Raw genomic sequence first — 21,881 nt, 5'->3', positions numbered from 1 at the left:
TAACGTGCCATTAAACTCCCATTATGACTTGACTGATAAACTACACCATATGGACAAACAGATGAAACTGCTATTGAAATGAATTGATTGAATTAAACAAAAGCATGAAAAAAAAAAAAAACAACTTGATGCACTTAATACTGAAGATATTCTTACTTCATGACATGCTGATGTGAAATTAACTTTCCACTTGCTCAAGATCTCAATCAGAACTTGTCAGTGTTGATGAGGGAGTGAAAATCTCTTTGAAGATGGCAGGGGAAAAAAATCCCATCTCTCGCCCAGCTAAGCTTCTGCAACAGCTCCTGAGCCTTTGTGCTGCAGTGATTATTGCTTCAACTAACTCTACACTGTCTTCACTGTCTTGAAACAAATTAAATTCCAACGGAGTCGCAACTGCCAAAACACAGCCCAAACAAATGTACCACATCCTCTGTGCCTGCACCCGCTCTCAGGAGAGCAAATAGGATAGTGAGCTCTCCAACACATGTGTATGATTGTGTACGAACAGCATATTCTAAGGATACATGGGAAATCAAGACATCTGTGTATGTAAACGTTGTGCAATGTGGTGGGTTTATTTTGTTTCTCTGTACCTCTGAGTTGAAGCGGATCTGGCAGACGTTACAGGAGATGACTGGCCGCTTGGTCTTGACCAGAGGGACTCCAAAGGTGTGGTTGATCACAGCCTTCTGCACCGGGTCCATCTGACAGAGAATGACAGGGGAGGAAGAGACAGAGTGAGAAGAAATCTGTGAGCTATAATTGATTCTCTACAGTTCTCTGCTCCCAAAGTCCTTTTGCTAGACGTCGACAGGTCATCATAATGATGTGAGGGGTCGCTGTGCTATGCCCTCCACCTCTGACGGCAGAGGCCAGCGAGGAGGCCTACAGTTTTTCAGTTCATGAAACAAAACCTAAAACGACCACATACACAGGTGGATAAAGTGCACAGACAAGAGAGTTTACAGCGCCTTTCCAGTGTTTATGTGTATATGTGTGTTTATAGTCAGCAAACAACGGACAACAGTGTTGATGGCGTGTTGCTACAACTGAAACACCTGTTGCATCCTTCCTAAGCTCAGGCTTCTGATCTTGACCAAGTTGTAGCCTCACACTATCCCTTTGCTAATTGTTTCAGCTAGGCCATCCATCATCTATGTGTTGTTAAGCACCTCGTATAAATTTAACTGACTTGCTTTAGTGTGTGTCGGTGGCTAAGCCTCCCACTTAAACTCTGTCCCAGACGCGAAAGACCTTGCCTGTACTGATCTAAAAGGGCTTCATTCCAATTGTTTATCTTGGTTTGAAGCTGAATTTATCCAGCAATCATTGTTAATTGACCTTAGCATTAGTTTGGAGTCAATGGCTGGTGTGGATTTCAACCGCAGACAACTGTCTGGCACTGTGTCTGCAGATAAAGAAAGCAGCATTTAGAAGATGATGTGGTAGTCTATGGGTATGCAAAAGGAATGAAGAGAAACAAAACTCCTGGCCTGGAGAACAATATGGATATGAGTGAGTGTGTGTTTTGAATTCATAAGGCAGTGAGGGAATGTTCCAGAGAGCCCTCCAAGTCTGATGCAAGCCTGTTGGTTTAGAGAGCCCGAGAGACTCTAAATGACTCAATTTGGCTCATCAATACGTTTAATTTGGCTAATCATCAAACTTTCCCTCAAGCTATATTACACCCAGAGCCATATAGTCTCATCTAATATACAAATGGCTCAAGACTCTGGCCTCGGAGGTGACAAAGAATAAAGGGAGGCTGAAATGAATATTCTCATAACTCAAGCTTAAACAATTTGAATTTCTGCATGGTGCCTGTTACTTGGCAACTCCAAAGAAACAGGGTAAACAGTGAAAGGAAAAAAATGGGGAGGAGGCCCAAGACATTTAGCTGGGTGACAGGACGGTACAGAAACACACCATCTGGAGGAGCGAATGAGTGGGAGAGGAAGATGAATTGGGACGCAGAAAGGGAGAGGGAGGGAGAGATGGGAAAGAGCCAGAGAGAGAGAGAGAGAGAAAGAGAGAGAGAGAGAGAGAGGGGCCCGGGCCGGACATCCTCACATTGCACATTCTTATCTCATTTGGCTCTCTTTACTCTCCATTCCATGAGTCCTTCTTTTTCTCTCCCCAGAAACAGTCTAAAGTAGGCTCTGCTGCTGCTGTTGCTGTGAATTGTGATGGATCAGAGGAGGGGAGGGATGGATGATATTAAGCAGTGGCGATGGTGGATGATAACTGTCTGAATAACTGCAAGAATAGCTCAGCGGTGACTATGCATTAGCCAACTGAAACCAACAAAATAACAACTTTAACACAAGGAGAGCAATAAAACCCCCATTTATATCAACTATCAACTCAGCATTGCGATGAAATCCTCCCAACTTCTGCCAAACATCACCTCAGCTCCATGCTGTGGGTGTTTGTGTTGTGACCTGTCATCACCTCGCTTAGAAAAGTTTCACAAGAGGCCAAACAAGCCCGGTGGAGTAACTGTACATGTGAATCATGGGCTTCTCACAAGCCAGTCAGTCCTGTATTCTGGGTGTGGGTCAGCAGTGATCCATCCAGTCGATTCAGCTGTTAAAAACACTGTCCAGCTGCCAACAAGCCTTTTTGGATGGCTGCTCTCATGGCCTCTTACCCGAATGCTCTCCAAAACATGTCCTCATGAAATAGGAGCACAGAGCTGTGATGTAACTGAAGAGGGATTTTCCAAAACTCACTCACTCGCTTTGACTAATTTCTGAGAAAATCAGCACTTGTGTCTCAAAACTGGCTGTGTTTCCTGCATTAATAGTTTTTAATTAAATCCATTTAATCTTAAAAAGTCATCCTGATTAATAAAACTGAGCTGAGTGAGTTTTGGAAACTTTCATGTCACTTGGAGTGCAGAGCTGTTGAACACTGAATGTGTTTAATGCTGGATGTGGTGAGAGCTCTGGCAGATGTAAGTAAACCACACAGATCACTGACTTAAGCATCACTCAGCGGTCATGTCAACAGCTCCACAGGGCCTTAAGACCCAAACACCCTGATGCCTTTTGTCGCCACAGAGCCTCTTCTGTGGAGACACAGCTCAGCAAAGTGCAACCAAGCATCTCCTGGCACAAGCACAATGGCTTACACCTAAACTCACCAGCGTCCTCTTTATTCCACTTTCTGTTTTTGATATCGCCCACTTCTCCCCACTCTTTATTGTTTTCCTTTCTTTCATCTTTTCTTTGTTTTGTTTTCTCTTCCTCTAGCATGTTTGATCAATTCTCTGCAACAAAATGTTTGGAAGGGTTGAATTCCAGCAATGAGGAGCACACCGCTGTGTGACTCTCAGTGGGACCTCTCTGGCAGTCACAGTGTAGTCTGCACCGTGCCAAAAAAAAAAAAAAAAAAAAAAACAGCCTTTGAAGCAAAGTTCTACTGTGTGAGTCTGAGTTGTGCCCAGATTAAGACACGGTTGGGTGAAAAACAAAAGAACAGAGAAAGGCTCCCCAAACATTTGGGTACTCACCTTCTTCTCCTCTGTGTTTGTAGAGGCTTGGAGCTGCATCGGTCCTCCTGTGTGTGCGCTACCGGCCGAGGTGTGTGTGTGGGTCTCAGCATGTGCGAGACTGAGAGTGTGTGTTGCACCTTCCTCACTCATTCAGCCTCCTGGTCAGTTGTCAGTACTGAATACCAAACTTTAAAAAATAGGACTTGTGCCTAGTGATGCATTGCCAGCTAGGATTTCTTTGTTTTTCCTTTTTTGGGCTTCTCTTTGTGATGCTGCAACAGAGTGTCTGCTCTAAGGATCTTCCTCAAATATCTCCCTCACCTTCTCTTTTTTTCACTGACACATTACCTAACAAGTGCCTGTCCTTTTTTGCTCAGCCTCTACCTCCTCTCCTCTCAGCTGCTTTCTCTCTCTTTGCCTCACGCTTCCCTGTGGTGCGTTTCCTTCACTCTGCTTTCCAGTTTTCTCCTCCCCCTTTTCTGCTCTCTCTCTCTCTCTGTCTCTCTCTCCTTCATGCATACTCAATCTGTCCAGATGTAGCCAGGGATTGTGTGTCCTGCTCTCCTCCCTCTCAACTCTTCCCCTCTTCACAGAGTTCACACCATCTATCAAATGTCATCATCAGTCAGTGGAGTTTTTTGCCCCTCCCCCATCCCCATCCCATCACACCAAACCACACATGAATACACACAATACTCTCTGGTTGCTTGCTGCAGTGGTTTTAAGATATACAGTATGTGATGCCTTTCAGCCAGATATCATTACATATAAGCCCCACAAGGAACTGGACAAAACATAGTCTAAATGGTTTCGAGTGGATCAGCCTCAGCCTGAAACCTTCAGAGGCAACAGGTGTGATGAAACATCAGTCATCTAGTCTAGGAAAATTAGTGCCCAAATAAAAGTGTTGTGAATAAGGACCCACACTGTTTGGAGAGTGAGTTGTTTGGAGGTGAGAGTGAAAACAGAGATGAAAGGAGGACCGATGGCAGGTGAGGTTCAACAAGTCTGCGCACGGCTCCACACGATTAGACACCTTCATCAGAAATTCCTGACTTTGCAGTCTGAGCGAGTCCACGTTGGGGCGGGCAGTTCAGCTCGGAGGTGTGTGTGTGTGTGTGTGTGTCTGTGTGTGAGCGTGCGTCTATATCAGGACCAGCTGCTGCAGATAAATAATTCAGCCTCGTCACTGTCTAGAGGCACATTGGGTGAGACAGGCAGGTAGAGGACAAATCACATTAGAGGACCATTAAAAGCTGTATATGGCTTTAGGAGAGGCCATTCCTCTGCTGTGGGGCTAATAACCCTCAATGTGAAGTAGAGTCTCATTAAGACTGTACAAACTCAGAGCAGATCACTTATTAGGAGAGGATGACAGAATAACTAGCTGCCAGCTTAGTGCAGGGACATTTCTCAGTGTTATTGCTACTATTATGCTGTGTCTTCCTTGAAATATTGTGTATATCCATGCTTATTACAGTGCATTGGTGCAGGCAGACACCAGCAGGCATCAAAGGCACTAGAATGGCATCTTTAATGTGAGATAACCCTTTAGCTCACTCTCCATTCATACAGTTACGTGAAAGCGATGAGATCCAAGCAGAATGCCATTCTCTGATTGTTTAACATTCTTTAGCCTAAAATCCCAACATGCCACAAAATATTGACAGTGATGTAAACAGAGTTGCAAACACTTACTCTAAGTCTTCCTGTATGAATTTACTCCACTGCACAATACTGAATTAAACATAAAAACATCTCGGGGAAAGCTGAGGGTCATAAGTTTTTTCCTATGAAAACATGAAGACAGAGCCTTCATTAGCAGCAACCAAAGTTGTATCTTATCTTTTTGCAGCTCAAAAATGCATTCTAAAGTCATGCTATACATGCTGCAGATAAACAGCTGACTGTGCACTTTACGTCAGGCACCACCTAGGTGAATACTAACCAAGCTATTATGGTGAGTGTGTCAGTCAGTCACTGCTCCACTGTTTTCAGTACAATGCAGTAAAAGCACTAAAGTCCTGTCCGTGTCTATGTGCCAGTATGCGGTGGAGCTATAAGGTCATAATGTCCTCCATACCTCTCCTATGGCCCCATCTCCTGGCCACAGGGCTGTAAAACACCACTCACTCAGGGCTGGCTCGCAGTCATCACCAGCAACAGCTATTAACATTCACAGCATCCCCGAGGACCTCCAGACGTAGCTAATGGTCTGAGGAGGAAGATGGGGAGCGGAGCTACGTTACAGGATGAGGGAGTGAGGGAGAGGGAGGGATTCAGAGGGAGTGATGCAGAGGCATTGAGAGGAAATGAAGAAAGAGCAAGCAAGAATGATTTCAGGGCTGTGCTAACAGACGCAAGAGCAGAAACTGAGTGCCTGCATAATTTCAGTATCTCTATTAATCCATGTCTGCTGGGTGCGCTGCAGTTTTAACATCAATGAGAATACTTCCACTTATGTCATGGCCCATGGAGGGCTATTAAACTGACTGTATCGTTAAAATGTGTTTAACATTTGTCTGGACTTCTGTTACTATCCCTGTGGTACCATACCATGCATGATATTTCCAATTAGTGACAGGAGGTTGCTGTGTCGCGCCTTTGCAAACTGCAGCCAAACATACCAGGCTGACACATGCAGAGAATAACTCTGGTGCAGACAGGGTCCAGGAATAGCTATGCCCCACATACAGCACATACAAAGTTCACTCATTTTACATATTGCTGACGAGAAATGTGTTGACATTCCCTAATGGAGTCTGGGGGAGCAGGCGGCATATTATGCTGAGTTGGTGAAATGCTAAATGTCTCTACAGTCTAATCTAAATTATAAGATGTTAGTCAGGGCCTGGGGAAACAGGAAGATCCCTCTCCGTTAAAATAAACACCACATCAAACAAACTATGGTGTTTGAAGTACACAGCTATGAGGATGGCCTTCGAGCTGCTCTTTTAATTCTTAGGTCTTTGATTTAAGGAGTAGCCGAGAGAGTGTGTGTGTGTGTGTGTGTGTGTGTGTGAGTGAAATAATACAGGCTTAGTGATGCTCTGCTTCTCTTATAGAATTCATTCTAATGTGGATACAGCAGCACTTCAACAAAGATTTTAAAACTAACCAAGGCATTAAAAATATATATGCTACAAGTGGGTCATGAAAGTGTGATTAAGGCAAATACACACACACAAACTCTGCTATGACAACCTAAAATGTGCTTTCCTCATTGCACTGGACAAAATTGGAAAAAAAAAAATATTGCAGTATGTGTGTGTTTGTATTGCGTCTGCCAACTCTCACCGTGTTGAAGTTGTGGAAGAGGCTCATGCTGTGTGGAGGAGGGGGGGTCTCCATGGGGAACTGCAGGAAGGGCTTCATGTCCAGGTGGGGCTGTATCACCGTAGGGGTCCGCAGGAACGTCGGCACCGCCGCTCCAGCCCTGTTTATTCCTCCTACACACAAAAAATAGATAAACATGCAGCATTTAAATAGTTCCCATGTTTGTTTAAACAATGTAAGATAGTCATACTGGTAATAAATGTCTTAAGGGATAATCTAACTTATAGTGTAGTATAAAAATAAAAGAAAGAGACAGAGAAAAAATGTGTAGCTCATTATAAATTGTCTGCTGTTGTTTCCTGGAATGTGCTACTGAATTCCAAACGGCAATGGGCCATAATTGCACTGTGAAAGCAATTATTTCTCTGTGGACAGAGAAAAGCTATGTGGCACCCCAGTAAAACACGCAATCTCTAAACTGTGAGAAAAAGCCAGCGTTTGAGCCATTAAGGACGCTTCAGTGATTGCTGTGGACAGACATCCTGGTTCCCCTGACAAGTTGACAAGACCGAAGCGCCAAAGTGTAGCGGCAAATGCTGTGATACTGACGGTTTTGTGGGCTTTGAAGAATTTGCATTGCTGAAGCATTTCATCCTACTAAAACATTCATATCAAATGAAGCGGGAATGCCACAGAGAAGAAAAGAACGCCACAGAGGCAGTGGGGGGATTCCTCCACCTGCCTGCCAGTCTCCTCTCCTCCCCTCTCCTCTCCTGGGAGACATCTGCAGCTTGATGATAATGGGTTTCATCTCAGCGTGTGTTGCTTTATGTCATCCTGACTTGTGCACCAGAGTTGGATTACTTAGTTGTGTCTAATTATAGAAAGAATGAATCATAGACTCTGATTCCTCTACTCACTGTCTGACACATGCTCCTTGGCTTTGACTGTACCCAACACGCTGTTTGACTGGATAGGAAAACATTGTGCTCACATACTACACATACACACACACAAATACCCACACACACCTGAGTACTCTGTCAATGTTTAATTCGTCTATAAAAGCCCACGAGGCTGTCATAGCGATACACGGCTCCCTCTTCTCGTCAGTGCTCCCATCTGCCTCCTCTTCTTCTCCTCCTTACCCCCCCTCCTCTTTAACCTCTGTCAAGGATGATAGTGATGGGGCCCACACAGCAAAACTCAGCCTCAGCAAGCTCTTAGATTAAGCCTCTTAATATCCGCAACTGGATTTCTGTGGCTTTCAAATTCCCCCGAGTCTTAAAGCTCAGCCGCTCTCCTTTTTGGGATTGCTTTAAGCTACTCTCTCGCTCCGTTACTTGCTGTCCCTCGCTTTGCTTCCTACTGCAATTTGTTATTACCTGCCTCCACACTTTCACATGATAATTTGGCCATTATTTGACATCCCTGCATTTTCATCGAGCTTTATGTCAACTGAATGTGATCAGAGAAAATAATATGGCTGCTGCATGGAGGAATACGGTGTTAGGAGATGCAGAAGTTTGGATTAGAGAGAGTCGAGGGAGAAACAGAGAGAGAGAGAGATTGACTTTGTCAGACTGAGTGAAAGTGCTGTCTCAGCTGAAGCCCAGCTGCCTTCTGCTGCGCATCTGTGGGCCTCGAGGTGGAGAGGACTGCATCATTACCTCTAGTTAGGCATGTAAGTTTCCTCCACTGAACAAACCACAAATATACACGTGTATGAATGCACAAGCTCATGCTCGCACACACACACACAGACACAGCTCTCACATTATTGGAAACAAGTTAGTGGCCTTGTGCCTGTTGGTTTTCCAGCTGGTGGATTGTTTTTGTCCCATCATGGTAGGCTGACTCAGCACTCATAAACTCTATCACACAAAAACATTTGTGTTTACGCTTCAGTATTAATAGTAGGAAGTGATTTGTTTTTGTGTGTTATTATTAGAAAGTCTTACACATTCTGTAAAGGATGCGCAGTCACACATTTCTCAGAAGTACAAACATCCAGTTTCCTCCCTTTTAAGCTGAGCTCCTCTTAGATACTTCTTGTTGTGGTGAGAGAGGATGGGGGGTCCTGTATCTGCTCTCTCCTCTACCCTCATGACTGATGAAGGTAGCTGCTCCTCTGGGGCTGCGCCACTAACAACATGACTAATACACCACCTCTTGACTGCATTTATCACACCACTATCACGACAGTACACTGCACGTTGATACACGGCCTTCTGTCTGTGGCTCTTTGTGCAAGCTTGTGTGCGTGCGTGTGTTCCGCTTGGAAGGAGTGACACTCTGTTAGCCGAAGTTGCACTGTAGTAATGTTTGTAGCTCCCCAGTGAGTCTGCACTCGAACATGGAGACTGTTGCTGGCAGTGGGTCAGCCAGCCTCTGGCAGGCGGACAAACAAAGAGGACTGGCTGACCAGGGAACACGACGTGTCCCTGCAGCAGCGGGAGGAGCTGAAATGCGAGGAAGTGAACGGAGAGAGGAGCAGTTGTCCTTGGAGCAAAGACAGAGTCTGTCTCATTGGGGACTGTGTGTGTGCATGTGCGTGTGTGTGTGTGTGTGTATGCATGAAGGCATGTGTGCGTTTGTCATTGTGCACAAGTCAAGTGTGTGGCTGCTTTCTTCTCCCAGAGTATAATTACCCCATTAATTTAAACCTCTCTTTGGGGACCTTCTCACAGTGTAAATCAAACAAATCGCTGTATGGTGTAGGAGTGTGCCTGTGTGACCTGTGCAGCGTTTTGTGCATATGTGTGTTTGTACAGTTTGTGAATAAGTGCATATTTGTATACAGTCCCACCGGGCTCTGCTCTGCTCACTGACAAAATTTTGTATTAGAGCTGGAGCTACTGAAATGATAGGTTGTAAGTGTTTCTTATTTCAAATGCTGTTGTGTCATAACAGAAGTAGACAACCACATGACATTATCCATGCTGTGTGTTGTAGACTGTTGGCACTTTGCACTTTGGTGATATAATCCTTGGCTTCAGGAAATCATGCAGCTAAGTGAAGCTAAAGCTAATTACTAATTAATTACATAGAAATATGTGAGGACTAAATGGGGTCTTTACTGTGTGTATTGCCATATTTCCTCCCTCTGTTCTCCTTGCTGGATTTTGGACCCTGATGTGCGTGAATGTCTGTGTGACACACAGTGACAGACAGGGCAGATACACAGTGACAGACAGGCCAGTCTGGAAGAGCTGAGAGGGCTTGGACAGTGATTTGGATGTTGTTAAACCCTCTGACATGCCAGGATTCCTACCAGGCTCACAGGGCCCATAATCAGAGTTCTTAAACAGCCTGCGGGACACAACGCCAGAAGGCTTGGTGTTGCAGTTCATGTGTGCAGGAGCCTTTATGGTTCTATCCCTGTGGGGACCATTTTGAGTTTTGGACCTTGAGAGAAAGGACTTTTTTTAGCTGGAATTTAAGTTTAGATTACAGTTAGAGTAAAGGTTCGAGTTCAGCATCTAGTTGTACCAGTCGGCACTGAGTGCCACGGAATGCATTTTAATAAGGGTCCTCCCAAATATAGAAATATTCATATGTGTGTGTACAAGCACCTACACTTAGCCAAAACAGTCAAAAAAACCCATGCTCACACTGCTGTTGCACATGCAGAGATAGGGTTCTGGGGCTCTCTGCAGGTGGAGGCAGAGGGGGAAAGAATTAAAGATGAAAACTGGTGCAGTATAGACAGAGTGTAAAGGGGGAAAAGAAGGAGGGTTAAAATTAGAGAGCAGGCAGCAGAGAGATCAAAGGAGAGAGCGAGTGATTCTCCTGTTTGGAATAATTCACCAGCCTGTGTGGCCCTGATAAATCTGCTATTGGCCACAATTCACATCCACTTGGGAATATATATATGCTTGTGTATATATATATATATATATATATATATATATATATGCACACAAGCACGCACACACACACACAAATCAATCCTGCCCAATCCTATTTCTCCATGGGATACATTTAATTCCTTAACTATGTGTGTGTGTGTGTGTGTGTGTGTGTGGTTTGAACATACTCACAAGTGCAAAAAACAGATGGGGAGATCTTAGCATTTTCTTATTGTTACTGCCTATATTTTGTGTATCTTGTGCCGGTTGCCCACTTTATGCAGTAATAATGATAATAATGATACGATGCAGTATCATGATGAAAGTGAAAACAAAAGCTCAGAGTCATAGACAACAACAATCAATCAAAATAAATTAAATTAAGTAAATTAGTGTTTAAAGAGGGTTGATAAGATGATTTTCCCATGAAAAGCAACATATTATTTTCTATATTATAAAATTATTACATCAATACTATATAAGGTTATTGTGTTCATGTGGGATTGTGTTCCAGTGAATGTTTAACTCTAGAGACAGGAGCTGATAGAGGAGGAATCTCATAAAATCCCCCATCGGGTGTTTTCCTTGTCTATGCTGCAAGACAAAAAGCTGTTTCTAGAATCTAGGCTAAGAGAATCTTTTCATGTCTTGAGATTATCTAACAGGCTGTGTAGGTTGTGCCACACTGTGCTCAGCCTTCTTTCCCATGGGCGTTGGGTGCATTCAGGAGAGAACAATGAGAGCGGGGTAGTTGGCACAAGACACGCTGGACAGGCACAGATGTGCCAGGGTTGTTGGCAGCAGAAGCAGGGAGAAGGAGGTGGTAACAGTCAGGCTGCCAACTTGCCTTTCTGTGGGGCCGTGCAGTGGGCACCTGTCCCCCACATGGCCCAGAGGCAAGGGGGGCATTAGGAATACATACACAGTTTATAGTCAGTGCTTGTCTATGAAGCTGATGTTGGAATACTACCAACAGAAAGGCAGATAAGATTCAATGCATTTGATAATACAGCACCTGACTGGGATTAACATAATGAAACGACAACTAAGAAATATTTTTTGGCAGCTCAAAATTTTGTGCCATGCAGTGGCTTTAGTGATTAACTGTGCAGCGTTCATAATTTACTTTATCGACCTAGTGTGCGATTAACTGCCGGCTCTAAAGCCTGAGAAAACCTGCCCTCAGCTTATGTATACATTATTGAGAGAACTCTTGAGTCAGTGAGATGATTTAAGGAGACGGCTGCACTGGGAGCTTCCTCAACATAACCCCCAACATAGTCTCTCATCAAATCTCCTTTTTCACTTTTCCTTCCTCTCACACACACATGCACACAAAACAGAGTACACCAGACTCCCTCTGTAGGAACGTCATTAGCAGCTCCTCAGACACAGCATGACAGTTCAGAGCATGGTGGCTGTCTGCACATTGACAAACTCATGGCAGAGATACAAACTAAGATTGCCAGACTATTTCGTAACCACCGAAGAGGAGAATTCTCATGACCCAAAATGACTGGGCTTATTATTATTACAGTATTTGTGGTCAGGCAAAGCTGTCAGTTTTTTTTTTTATTACATCCCTCCTGATTTACTGTTTCATATGGGCTGTAGCATGTGACGGATTGGCTGGCCATCTGTCTGTCTCTCTCCATTTCTCTTACCATCTCTCTCTCTCATCCCTCACTCTAAATTCGTTTCTTGCCTCCCTCATGATCAGCCCAGTGTGTATTCTGTGCTGTACACAGCTGTGCCCAGGACTACAGGAATAGCCAATTCATTTCGGCGATGGAGGCAATGTGATAGAGTGCGGACACAGGGTACAGGGGAGGAGGGAGAGAGAGAGAATGAAAATTTTGGTCCTGTTCCATTCAGTATTCCCTTCCAGTCTCAGGCCCAGCAGGACACTGTGCCTCCCTTTCACCTGACCACCGGCGCAATCAACAGGATCACAGGCCTGGCCAAACACCCTGCTGAACTGCACAAAGAAAATAGCACGCACACGCTATGGTTAGCGGAGTCATACACACGCAACATACAAAATGCATGAGTGCACACATAGAAGACACAGGTATGTGCACACACACGCATGTACTGTTCCAAAAGACTGAATTCACCTTTTCTCCAAGACGCACTTACACCTCATTGCACTTGGTTTTACACATATAGAGGATTATCCAGTCAAGCCCATTAAAGGCAAAATTCCTCTGACTCACATGTCTCTCAGGCTTTATACCTGTGTCCATCATAAAGCATCTGACTCTGTTTTAAGTTTGCCTCGTCACACCCGCATAGACACACTCCTTCAGATTCACTTAAAGCACTGGATCAGTCTGATACCTCACCTGCCATCCTAAGATCCTGCACAGAGGCCAGAGAGTGCAATACAGGTCATTAGTCCTGAGTGTTTGTCTGGCAGCTGCATCCTGAGCTGCTTACCTGCCTGGATGCCCCCATCACAAACAGCTGTGGCAGCAGCATCCTTCCCACCAGATAGCTGCCTCAGCCTCTGCTAGGAATGAATTAAGGACTCACAGTGTCTGACTCACAGGTGGTGATGCACTTCATTGGAATTAGAGTGAGCAACACGGCTCACATAGTGCCGGGAGACGCACAGTGAGGGCTTTCCACCTTCACGCTATCAAGCAAAACAAACGCCCCCCAAAAAACTGAGCAGAATTGACTGTAAGTGACCACAAGAGTGTGCTGCTGAGTCCCTCTGTAAACTTTAAAAGCACCACTTCTTGCATGACAGTTCTTACCTTAGCACCTGTAAATGATTATGAAATATAAAAACCTGTGTGTTCTTATAAAATTTTATCTTCCCCATCTTTTCTAATCATGGTATGCTAATTTCTAGCTTCCTATGAAGGTTAATACATTCACACAGGGTAGGTGGAGGGAGATAAAGATCTGTTTGATTTGCTGCCTGGAACTGCTGGTGTTATGCTACGCTTAAATGGGAGGATTATGCAGGGGAAAGCTGGGAAAGCTGAAACTTGTGTGATTGCCACAAATGAGAGTTGGCCTCTCTGTTTGCATTCATTTTGCATGTAAGGTATGTGAGTGTGTGTGTGTATCTTTCTGACAGTGTGTGCACGTTGTGTGATAGTGTAAAAAGGTTACAAGCTTAGAGCTTAGTTACTGTGATATGATACAGTGGTTGCTGCTCAAGACGTCAGCACAGTGCTAAGTATTAGTCAGAACATGTCTCAGTCCTTAATCCAAATATACGCACTGCAGTGGGACTCATGAACACACACACACACACGCACAAGCACAAACACACAACATTGCAAATAATTTAAACAATGCAGTCCCAGTACTGAAATATGATGTGTTATCTAAATGACTTACAAATGAATACTAGCTTTGTTTCTGAATTGTTTTGTTTGCGTCAGCAACATGTTTGTGTCTGTGGACATTTTTCATTGGGAGGGTGTTAAACTTTCCCCTCTAATTATGGTTCTTTTAGATTTTGCCCAACCTACCAATTTGGAGTACAGCAATTTTACTAATTTCATTGTACTGTAAGGTATGGGTAAAGTAAAGCCTACAGCACGCACGGTGTTATGCTTTTTTTTAAAAAAAAAAAGAAAAAAGAAAAAAAAAAGAAATGCCCAAGTACCAGCAACACAGAGGTCAAACAAAGTCAAAACAGCTTCACATGAATGATCAAAGCTTCCGAGAACACAAGCCTCACACGCATAGTTTACATTTTTAGGTGATAGCACAGATGAGTGTGAGTTCATCATTCCTCTCTCTAACACACATACACACATGTGAAAGTTGATCTGTTGCCCTTTGCAATCTGATCACAGAACTTAATTCCAGACAGGTCCATTTCGAGAGCAGCTTCGATTCAAACATATTGTCACCTGTAACAACTAACATCTGACACACACAGGCTCCTTAATACACACACATGCTCATACACACACACTAAATACAGATATACTTTATATAAGGCAGGGCAAACCCTCAGTCTCTCCCAAAGGGGAGTATTGTGCATAATGACAGAGTGGAAGGGGGTAGTAATGACACCCTAGTGAGATAATATGACAGTGGCAGGCCCCAAAAAAGCCCCCCCAAAATCCTACCTTGATCTCTCCTAAGTAGCTGAATCAAGGCTGGGAGGATTTAATTGCCAGTCTGTCTCTTTGGTAGACACAGAGGAGCTGAGTGGGGATTCCAAGAGAGACAAGGAGAAGAAAGATGGGAGCTAAGGGAGGAGGCATGATGCAAAAATAATTCGATGGAATGAGAGTGAAGACAGTCTGCCTCTGATACCCCTGCCTACCTTGCCTGTCAGCCCTCGGCTCTGCAATACACAGAATACAGGGGCCAACGCACATGCTTTGAGCGAAACAGAAGCAGATGCACGCCCCTTTAATCCCTCAGATAAATCTCCTGCTGGCTCCTCGTCCGGCAACAACTGAACTTTTGGAGACCGTTGGCTTTTGTTACTTGTGGGGTGAGGGATTGTGTGCTGGTACAACACAGAGACACACTCGCACGCTGACATGCACACACATGCACACAGATCTATTGGGCTGATCTCTGTAGAGCAGGCTGTGACCTTCCTGATTCATACTGTAGATATGCTGTAGCACCCTGCTCAGCTCTGGAAACCCAAATCCTTTGACTCAGTAATTTTCCTTTTCTTTTTACACTGTATTATCTATCCATCCAAGGGCAGTAAAGGTGGACTAGTAAAATGATACAGCTCTCTTCCTTCCCTCAAGACTGATATCCTGTTTGTCTCTGGTTCCACCTTAAATCAATGACAGCACTGATAATGATGATACTTTGGGAGAGTAGCCATACAGTGGGCCTCATGTTGCAACTTGCACCAACCCATTCAGGACAGATTAATAGATTTAATGAAAATATGTCTAAATTGGCCCCAGTCTTGTTACATTCCAATGTGATATTTATCTCGATAGCACCTTGTGTAATGAAAGCATACCATGTAATTAAGTTTGAACTATAGTGCAGGCACATAATCATTTTGTGGTGCAAGGCTCAGCAAGTGTGCAGCCTGTCTGTGTGTGTGTGTGTGTGTGTGTGTGTGTGTGTGTGTGTGTGTGTGGTGACAGAGAGTGTTTGTGCTGTTTTGAGGTCAGTAATGACAGACAAATAGCTGTCAGGGCTAATGGGAGAGGACAGCCAGGGATGATGGGAACACAGAAAGAACAGTGCAGTGCAGCTCAACGCAGGCCGACTGTGGAGACAAGGCATACAGCGCTGCCACAGTGTTCACAGAGAGAGAGAGAGAGAGGGTCACAATGAGTGCATAAAACAAACACGCAAATATGCGCAAACACACACCCCTGTGTGGTTATCCATGTCAGGGCACAGGCTCACATTCATTCCCTAACTTCAACACTTAGCACTAATCCTGACCCGCACGGTTACAGCGCTAACCGAATTTTATGTAACCTTAATTCTAATATCAACCTGGACCTTTAAAGGAATATAAATCCAAAAAATGTATCTTCTGAGTATTAAATACTCACTGCCTGTATACTTGAAAGGTAGCTCTGAAAAGTTTCTTTTTCAGACAATGGCAGCTATAGAACACAAGATTTTCTTGTAGTGCTGTATGACATGTTTCTATGGACATTTTATACTTTTTGCCATGACTCACTATTTGAATACATTGTAACTACTGAATTTAAGTTGGTAACATAAGCTGCAATCCTCAGCGAGTGACAACATTTCTGAGCCACCTGTCTAGCCTACAGGTGAGTATTTGAGGCTTATTAAAAGGCAGATTTTAGAGTATGGAGTATGCAGTATCTCCATATTTCCACACTTACAACAACTTATAGGGAGCACTGAAATGAAAAAATAAATGAACAAAAAAAAAAAAAAAAAAAAACTCCGTACAGCTCCCATATTCCACATGGATATGTGTTTTGGTCAACTGTAACTATTATGTAAAGCCCAGCGCTCTCAGTAGTTTTCAGTGATTACACCTTGAGTTACTGTATCATCTATCTGCTAAAAAGACAAAAAGATTCCATATTTCTCCCCTCAAACACTCCTGTCCTCTTTTAAATTCCCTGCTGTCTGCTCTCGTACTTTCTCAGGTTTCTATCTTTTTATGTATTTTTCTTTTGTAATGAATGCTCCTTCCTTGGCCGACAGCCAGTCAGGTTTGTAAGATGATCACAGAGTTGTCCAATGGAGATGTGTTTGAATGTTGCTGGCTGAGGGCAATGTCTGACTCAGTGATGGATGGACTATTGGAATGCTATGGAGGAGGAACAGGAGCACTGCTTTGTTGTGTCTGTTGAAAGACAGTGATCCACTGCAGCAGAGGGGAGATTAGACTCATGGCCATGGTAGAAAGGGGAGAGAAAATGCCGTCTGTACATCAGTGCACTGCAACAGGATAAAGAGATGGAGGGAGAAAACTGGGGAAAAAAAGAGGGAGAGACAGAAAAAACAAGGACAAGGTGACATTTTTTCGTCTGAGAAGGCAGTACAGCGGGACATGTTCCCTCTCTGCCTCTCCCACTCTCTCCACCTGTCCTCTGTTGTCTGTTGTTTTCCTCTCTTCAGCCTGTTCGGATCCGCTCCCGCTTGTTCCCCGCCACCCAGCCCCCACCCAAACCCACATTTCTCTCCCATCTCCTCCCCTTCTTCCCTTGTTGAAGTCGGTGGTCACACACCCAGGTGGAACAATAGCCAGCGACTTTATTCCCATGCACCTCCCAGAAACCTGTGCCCTCAGGTATGGAATTCTATCACTCAGCCACAAACAGGTGGATAAACCCAAATACACTTCGGGAGGAAAGCAACAAAGGCATCAGATTCTCTCTGAGATTAGACCACCAGCCCTAGGGCATGATGGGCTGGTGGAAGGTGGATGTGAGGATTTAAAAAATAAACCTGTGCTCTTTGAAGAACACCAACCATTATATACCCCTGCCTGGTGTTTCCCAGTCCATTTCATTTCTCCTATTCTCCAGGGAGGGTAGAGGGCAATATGCTATCAGCCTAATAGAGAGGGGGATGAGACTTTATGGTTGACGGCCACTGCTTTCATTGCAGCCCTGCAGTGTATTGTCTATGAATATGGAGTAGCTTAACAAACAAGCATGTCCTCTAACATGGCGCTCTCTGTTCATCCTTTGGCAGTCCAACCACGGTCCAATCTCTTTAAGTGCTGCAGGGGTCTCCTCTGTAATGTCACTTGTCATTGGTGTGACCACAAATGACACTTTTGTTTAAATCAGCATCCATCACCTCCCCCTGTAAAGAATTGCAGGCAGCTGGGGAGGTGTGCACACACACAGGCCAATCCACCAAGCATTTTTAAAGGTTAAAACAAGAACTGAAATTTAAAATGCTGGGCTAAATTTGTGCGCCAGCATAGTGTAATAAGAGACTTTGTGAGTGAAATGCACACAAAGGTCCCGCATGGATGCTAATTCCCCTGGCATAGCTCATTATATGAAAGAGGGAAACCTCCTTGAACCAGACCTGAGCTCATTTGTCAATGTAGAGAGCAATGTTTTCCCTCTGTTGTCTCATACATAGAAGCTAAGTTGAGAGCAAGCTTTATGCTTTTTCATACCACCTCCCACACCTTCAAGCTCAGCTCAGGCATATTCAGCATATTTTTCCATGATAGCAAGTGATGCATTATTCAGCAAGCGCTGGTTGATCTTGGCTGTAATAAATCTCCGGTCTATAGACATGTGGACATAAACCGGCACAAACTCGCACACACAAATTTGCATTCTCCAGTGGTGATGCATTGATGAATAAAGAGGAACTGAGCATCCATGAATCACACCTCCGTGGAGAGATCTTAAACAAAGCACACCGTGGATGAAAGGAGCGATGGGCTTTTGAAATGCTATCCAAAGCAGCATGGTAATGAGAGTAATGAGGATATCAGACGCTGAACGTGGAGCAATATGCTTGTTAAATGTGACAGATGAATTACATCAGAGGTTCACCCCTGTGAATCAAAACACTGCTGAAACAAATATTCTGTCCTATGGCCGAATATTTCCTCAATTCACACTTTTTAAGGACACCATACTGTAGGCATGCTCATAGAAAAGTTCAGACTCATAACAGCTGTATAATATCCTCTTGCATTGAGTATTGGAACATTGGACATTGGTGTATACCAGGCCAGGAGGGTGTATTGAAAAAATGACTGAGCTGCATTATGGGAATAATATGTTTTTGGACCCATACTAAGAACTAAAAGCCCCGATACCTCTGCTACATCAATTCTAATGATTTATTTTCTCTTGCAAGTCCTCTGACTTCATGGAAGTGAAATACGGGATCACTGTAATGCCATTTTAAATAAGATACTGAGTTTAAAGTTGAACATTTTGGGAAATGTTCTTTCTCTCTGCTTTCTGGCAGAGACTTCAATGAGAAGATTGATACCACTCTCATATTTCATTTCATATGTCTGTTAAACATAAGGCTAAAGCCAGCAGCCAGTTATCTACACAAAGAGGGAAAGAGCTACCCAGGCTCTGTCAAATGGTAACAAAAATTACATTCCAGCACTGCTAAAACTCACTATTAACACGTTATATCTTGTCTGTTTAATCCGAAGAAAAACTAAAGTGCTGGTCCTGAGTGGTTGCTGGCAACCAATGGAGATTCCAGGAAGTTAATGGTCACAGCCAAGAAATAGTCAGAGACATAACCCTCTGTAAGACAGCTAATTGTGTGACTATGGGAATTATTTTTCACTTTTTGTGTGGATTAAACAAATCAGAGGTGCTGGTGGGAGGATTTTATTACCATTTGTCAAGGCCAAGCTAGCTGTTTCACCCCCATTTCCAGTCTTTGTGCTAATCTATGCTAACTGGCTGCTGGCTATAGCCTTATAATAAACAGACTTAGAGCTGACCTTATGTTCTAATGATGAAGTGAAAGAATACAAATTAGCCATGTAGATTGTGTGTCTGTGTGTCCGTGTGTGTGTGTGTGTGTGCATGTGCACACCTATGTGAAGGTGTGTTGGGGGACAGAGGCCTTGCTGGAGAATGAGAACAGAGGGAGACAGACTGAGAAAGGTGGATGGGACAGAGTGCTGACTTGACAAATGATTCAGGGAGTCTGCACCCTCACGCACTCTGCCTGTTTTCCTCCACCTCCCCCTCCTTCTCACTCACACCCACCAATCCACCCCACATGCCACTATGTGGCGGCTTGGTGCGTCTGAAGATCGGAGGGGAAAGGGAGGATGGGTAGAAAAGAGGGATGGTGGTCCAGGAGTTTTTATTTTCTGAGAGAGCAGAGTAGAGGAGAGAGTTCAACACCATGGCTTAGGTGGTGCTTGCCTTTACAGCCTGGGCCTCTTTGTTATTATGATTTATTTTTTAATGAGCAGCGCTGCCCTCCCCTCTGCCATACAAAGGCCTGATTGAATCTGGCGTTCCATTAGCATGTTAAAGAGGCCCAGCTTCATCTGTGAGCCGCTGACTGACAGTGGATATCATCTCTGTAATTGCTCCGTATACTGGAGCCAGAGCCAGCCAGAGACAGAGAGACACGGGGAGAGAGAGAGAGAAGGAGAGACTGTGGAGGAAGGGGGGAGTTGAAGAAAGATGTGGAGGGAGGGATTAGGATTTAAAAAGGGAGAGATGCAGGAAAGAGGGGGAGAACTGATGAGAGGGGCTGGTGGATCGAGCTACATCTCTGTATATCTCAATTTGGTACGGTTGGGACCCCATGCAGAGAGCTGGGAATAGTCTGTTTGAATAAGGTTTTTTTTAAAGCTACACTCACAGCCCATGACACTTACCAAAGCAAAAACAGTAGCAGTGTTTCATAACAGAAGCCCCGCTTGTATGGAGCTGTTATACAAGGAAATTATGTTGCATAGATTTTACATCTATTAATGTGCGAATCCAAGGGAAGCACATATGAGATTCTGTCATTTGTACTGCTGGCATTTCTCAGCAGACATTGTCATGTACTGTAGGGACAGTGCCTGACACCTATATGTGACAGTGTGTGTTTACTCGTCCTCTTTTTGTCAGCTCTGCACCACATCTCACCCCATATCCTCTGCTCTCTCCTCTCCCTACCTCTGTACACAGAATGTTTGTCCTTGTACCCACCACCCCCCACCCCACTTTAGTACTCACTCTATTCTCTCCAACTCTTTCACATCTACTTCCTCATCCCCTGCATCATTGAGCACCTCCTCCACCCCTCCTCCCCTCCTCTCCCTCCATCGCCCTTGCTCTTCTCTTTCTCTGTTCCCTACTCCTCTCTCACTCTCTCTCTCTCTCTCTTTCTCTCTTTCTCTGTGTCCCTCTCTTTCTCTGCAGTAAATGGTAATTGAACAAAGTGTGGTGGAGGAGAGCTGCAGAAAAGATGGTTATCCTAACTCCACATGCCATGCATCCAAAATTAGCCACCCCCCACCCCCACCCCCCTTCCTCTCTCTCTCTCTCTCTCTCTCTCTATCTCTGCTTTGCTCTGATCTCCTCTGCTCTGCTGTGACAGTGTGACATGCATGCACTCCCACAGCATCATCAGCCTCGTGTATTAATATTGGAGGGCAGCCCAATGGTACCATGGTGAGTGAATGTGCATGTGTATGGAGGTGTGTGTGTGTGAGAGAGATTTGTGTGAGATGTGCAGCGCCAGCACATTTCCAATCCTAAGGAGACCAGGTGACAATGAAAGATGTCAAGCACACAGAAGTACTCATACCCCAAATCTTCACTACATCGCAAAAGGGAATTTTCAATAGTGTCAACATGCCACACGTAATCCTGACTCATTATATTCAATTTGCTCCTGTTTGTCCTATCATCAGAATGTGATAGGTGTTGTTTGAACTGCATGGATATAGCTGCTGTGTAAAGGTGTTTTGATTTTTTGTCATCTTATCGGGATTCATTTGAATGAAGTGTTGTGTTGTGCACCCAGAAAAAATATGTGGGAGTAATGGGGTTTCCAAATCAGAAACAAAGAACCACAAAGAACATTATGTCACAAAGTCTGTTTTAAATAGACTGGATAGATTCATTAATGACATAATTGATGTGCTAGGTTAATGCTTTCAGGTTTTACTGTCAAACAAAGCAGCCTAATCCATCAACTACAGAAGCTTTTGTCTCTGTGCTTTATTTGGTTTATGAATGTGGTTTATTTAAACAAAGGCGGCTAAAGTCTAACCAAACCCATTATTGCAGATATATATATTTAGAAGTTCTGGTATGAGCATGTAGAATTATGTTATTTTGTGC

The 21,881-nt window shown here is 44.1% G+C and overlaps 1 protein-coding gene across 2 annotated transcripts in view; it reads right to left on the bottom strand.

The window, feature by feature from the left end:
• znf385a (zinc finger protein 385A) overlaps nucleotides 1–21,881 on the bottom strand; it is a 55,043-nt gene that overhangs the window by 19,751 nt on the left and 13,411 nt on the right. Inside the window, exons 2-3 of one of the 2 annotated variants that reach the window (XM_018666110.2) lie at nucleotides 6,797–6,948; nucleotides 597–707 (exon numbers count right to left, since the gene is read on the bottom strand). In XM_018666110.2, coding sequence (XP_018521626.1) covers nucleotides 597–707; nucleotides 6,797–6,948 — 263 coding nt within the window. Of the gene's footprint in view, nucleotides 1–596; nucleotides 708–3,517; nucleotides 4,108–6,796; nucleotides 6,949–21,881 lie in introns of those variants that run through there. The other variant, XM_018666111.2, reaches the window with a different exon arrangement.

The sequence above is a fragment of the Lates calcarifer genome, linkage group LG6, assembly GCF_001640805.2.
Source record: "Lates calcarifer isolate ASB-BC8 linkage group LG6, TLL_Latcal_v3, whole genome shotgun sequence".
Lineage (NCBI taxonomy): Eukaryota > Metazoa > Chordata > Actinopteri > Centropomidae > Lates > Lates calcarifer.
This window is presented reverse-complemented; position numbering and strand designations above follow the sequence as displayed.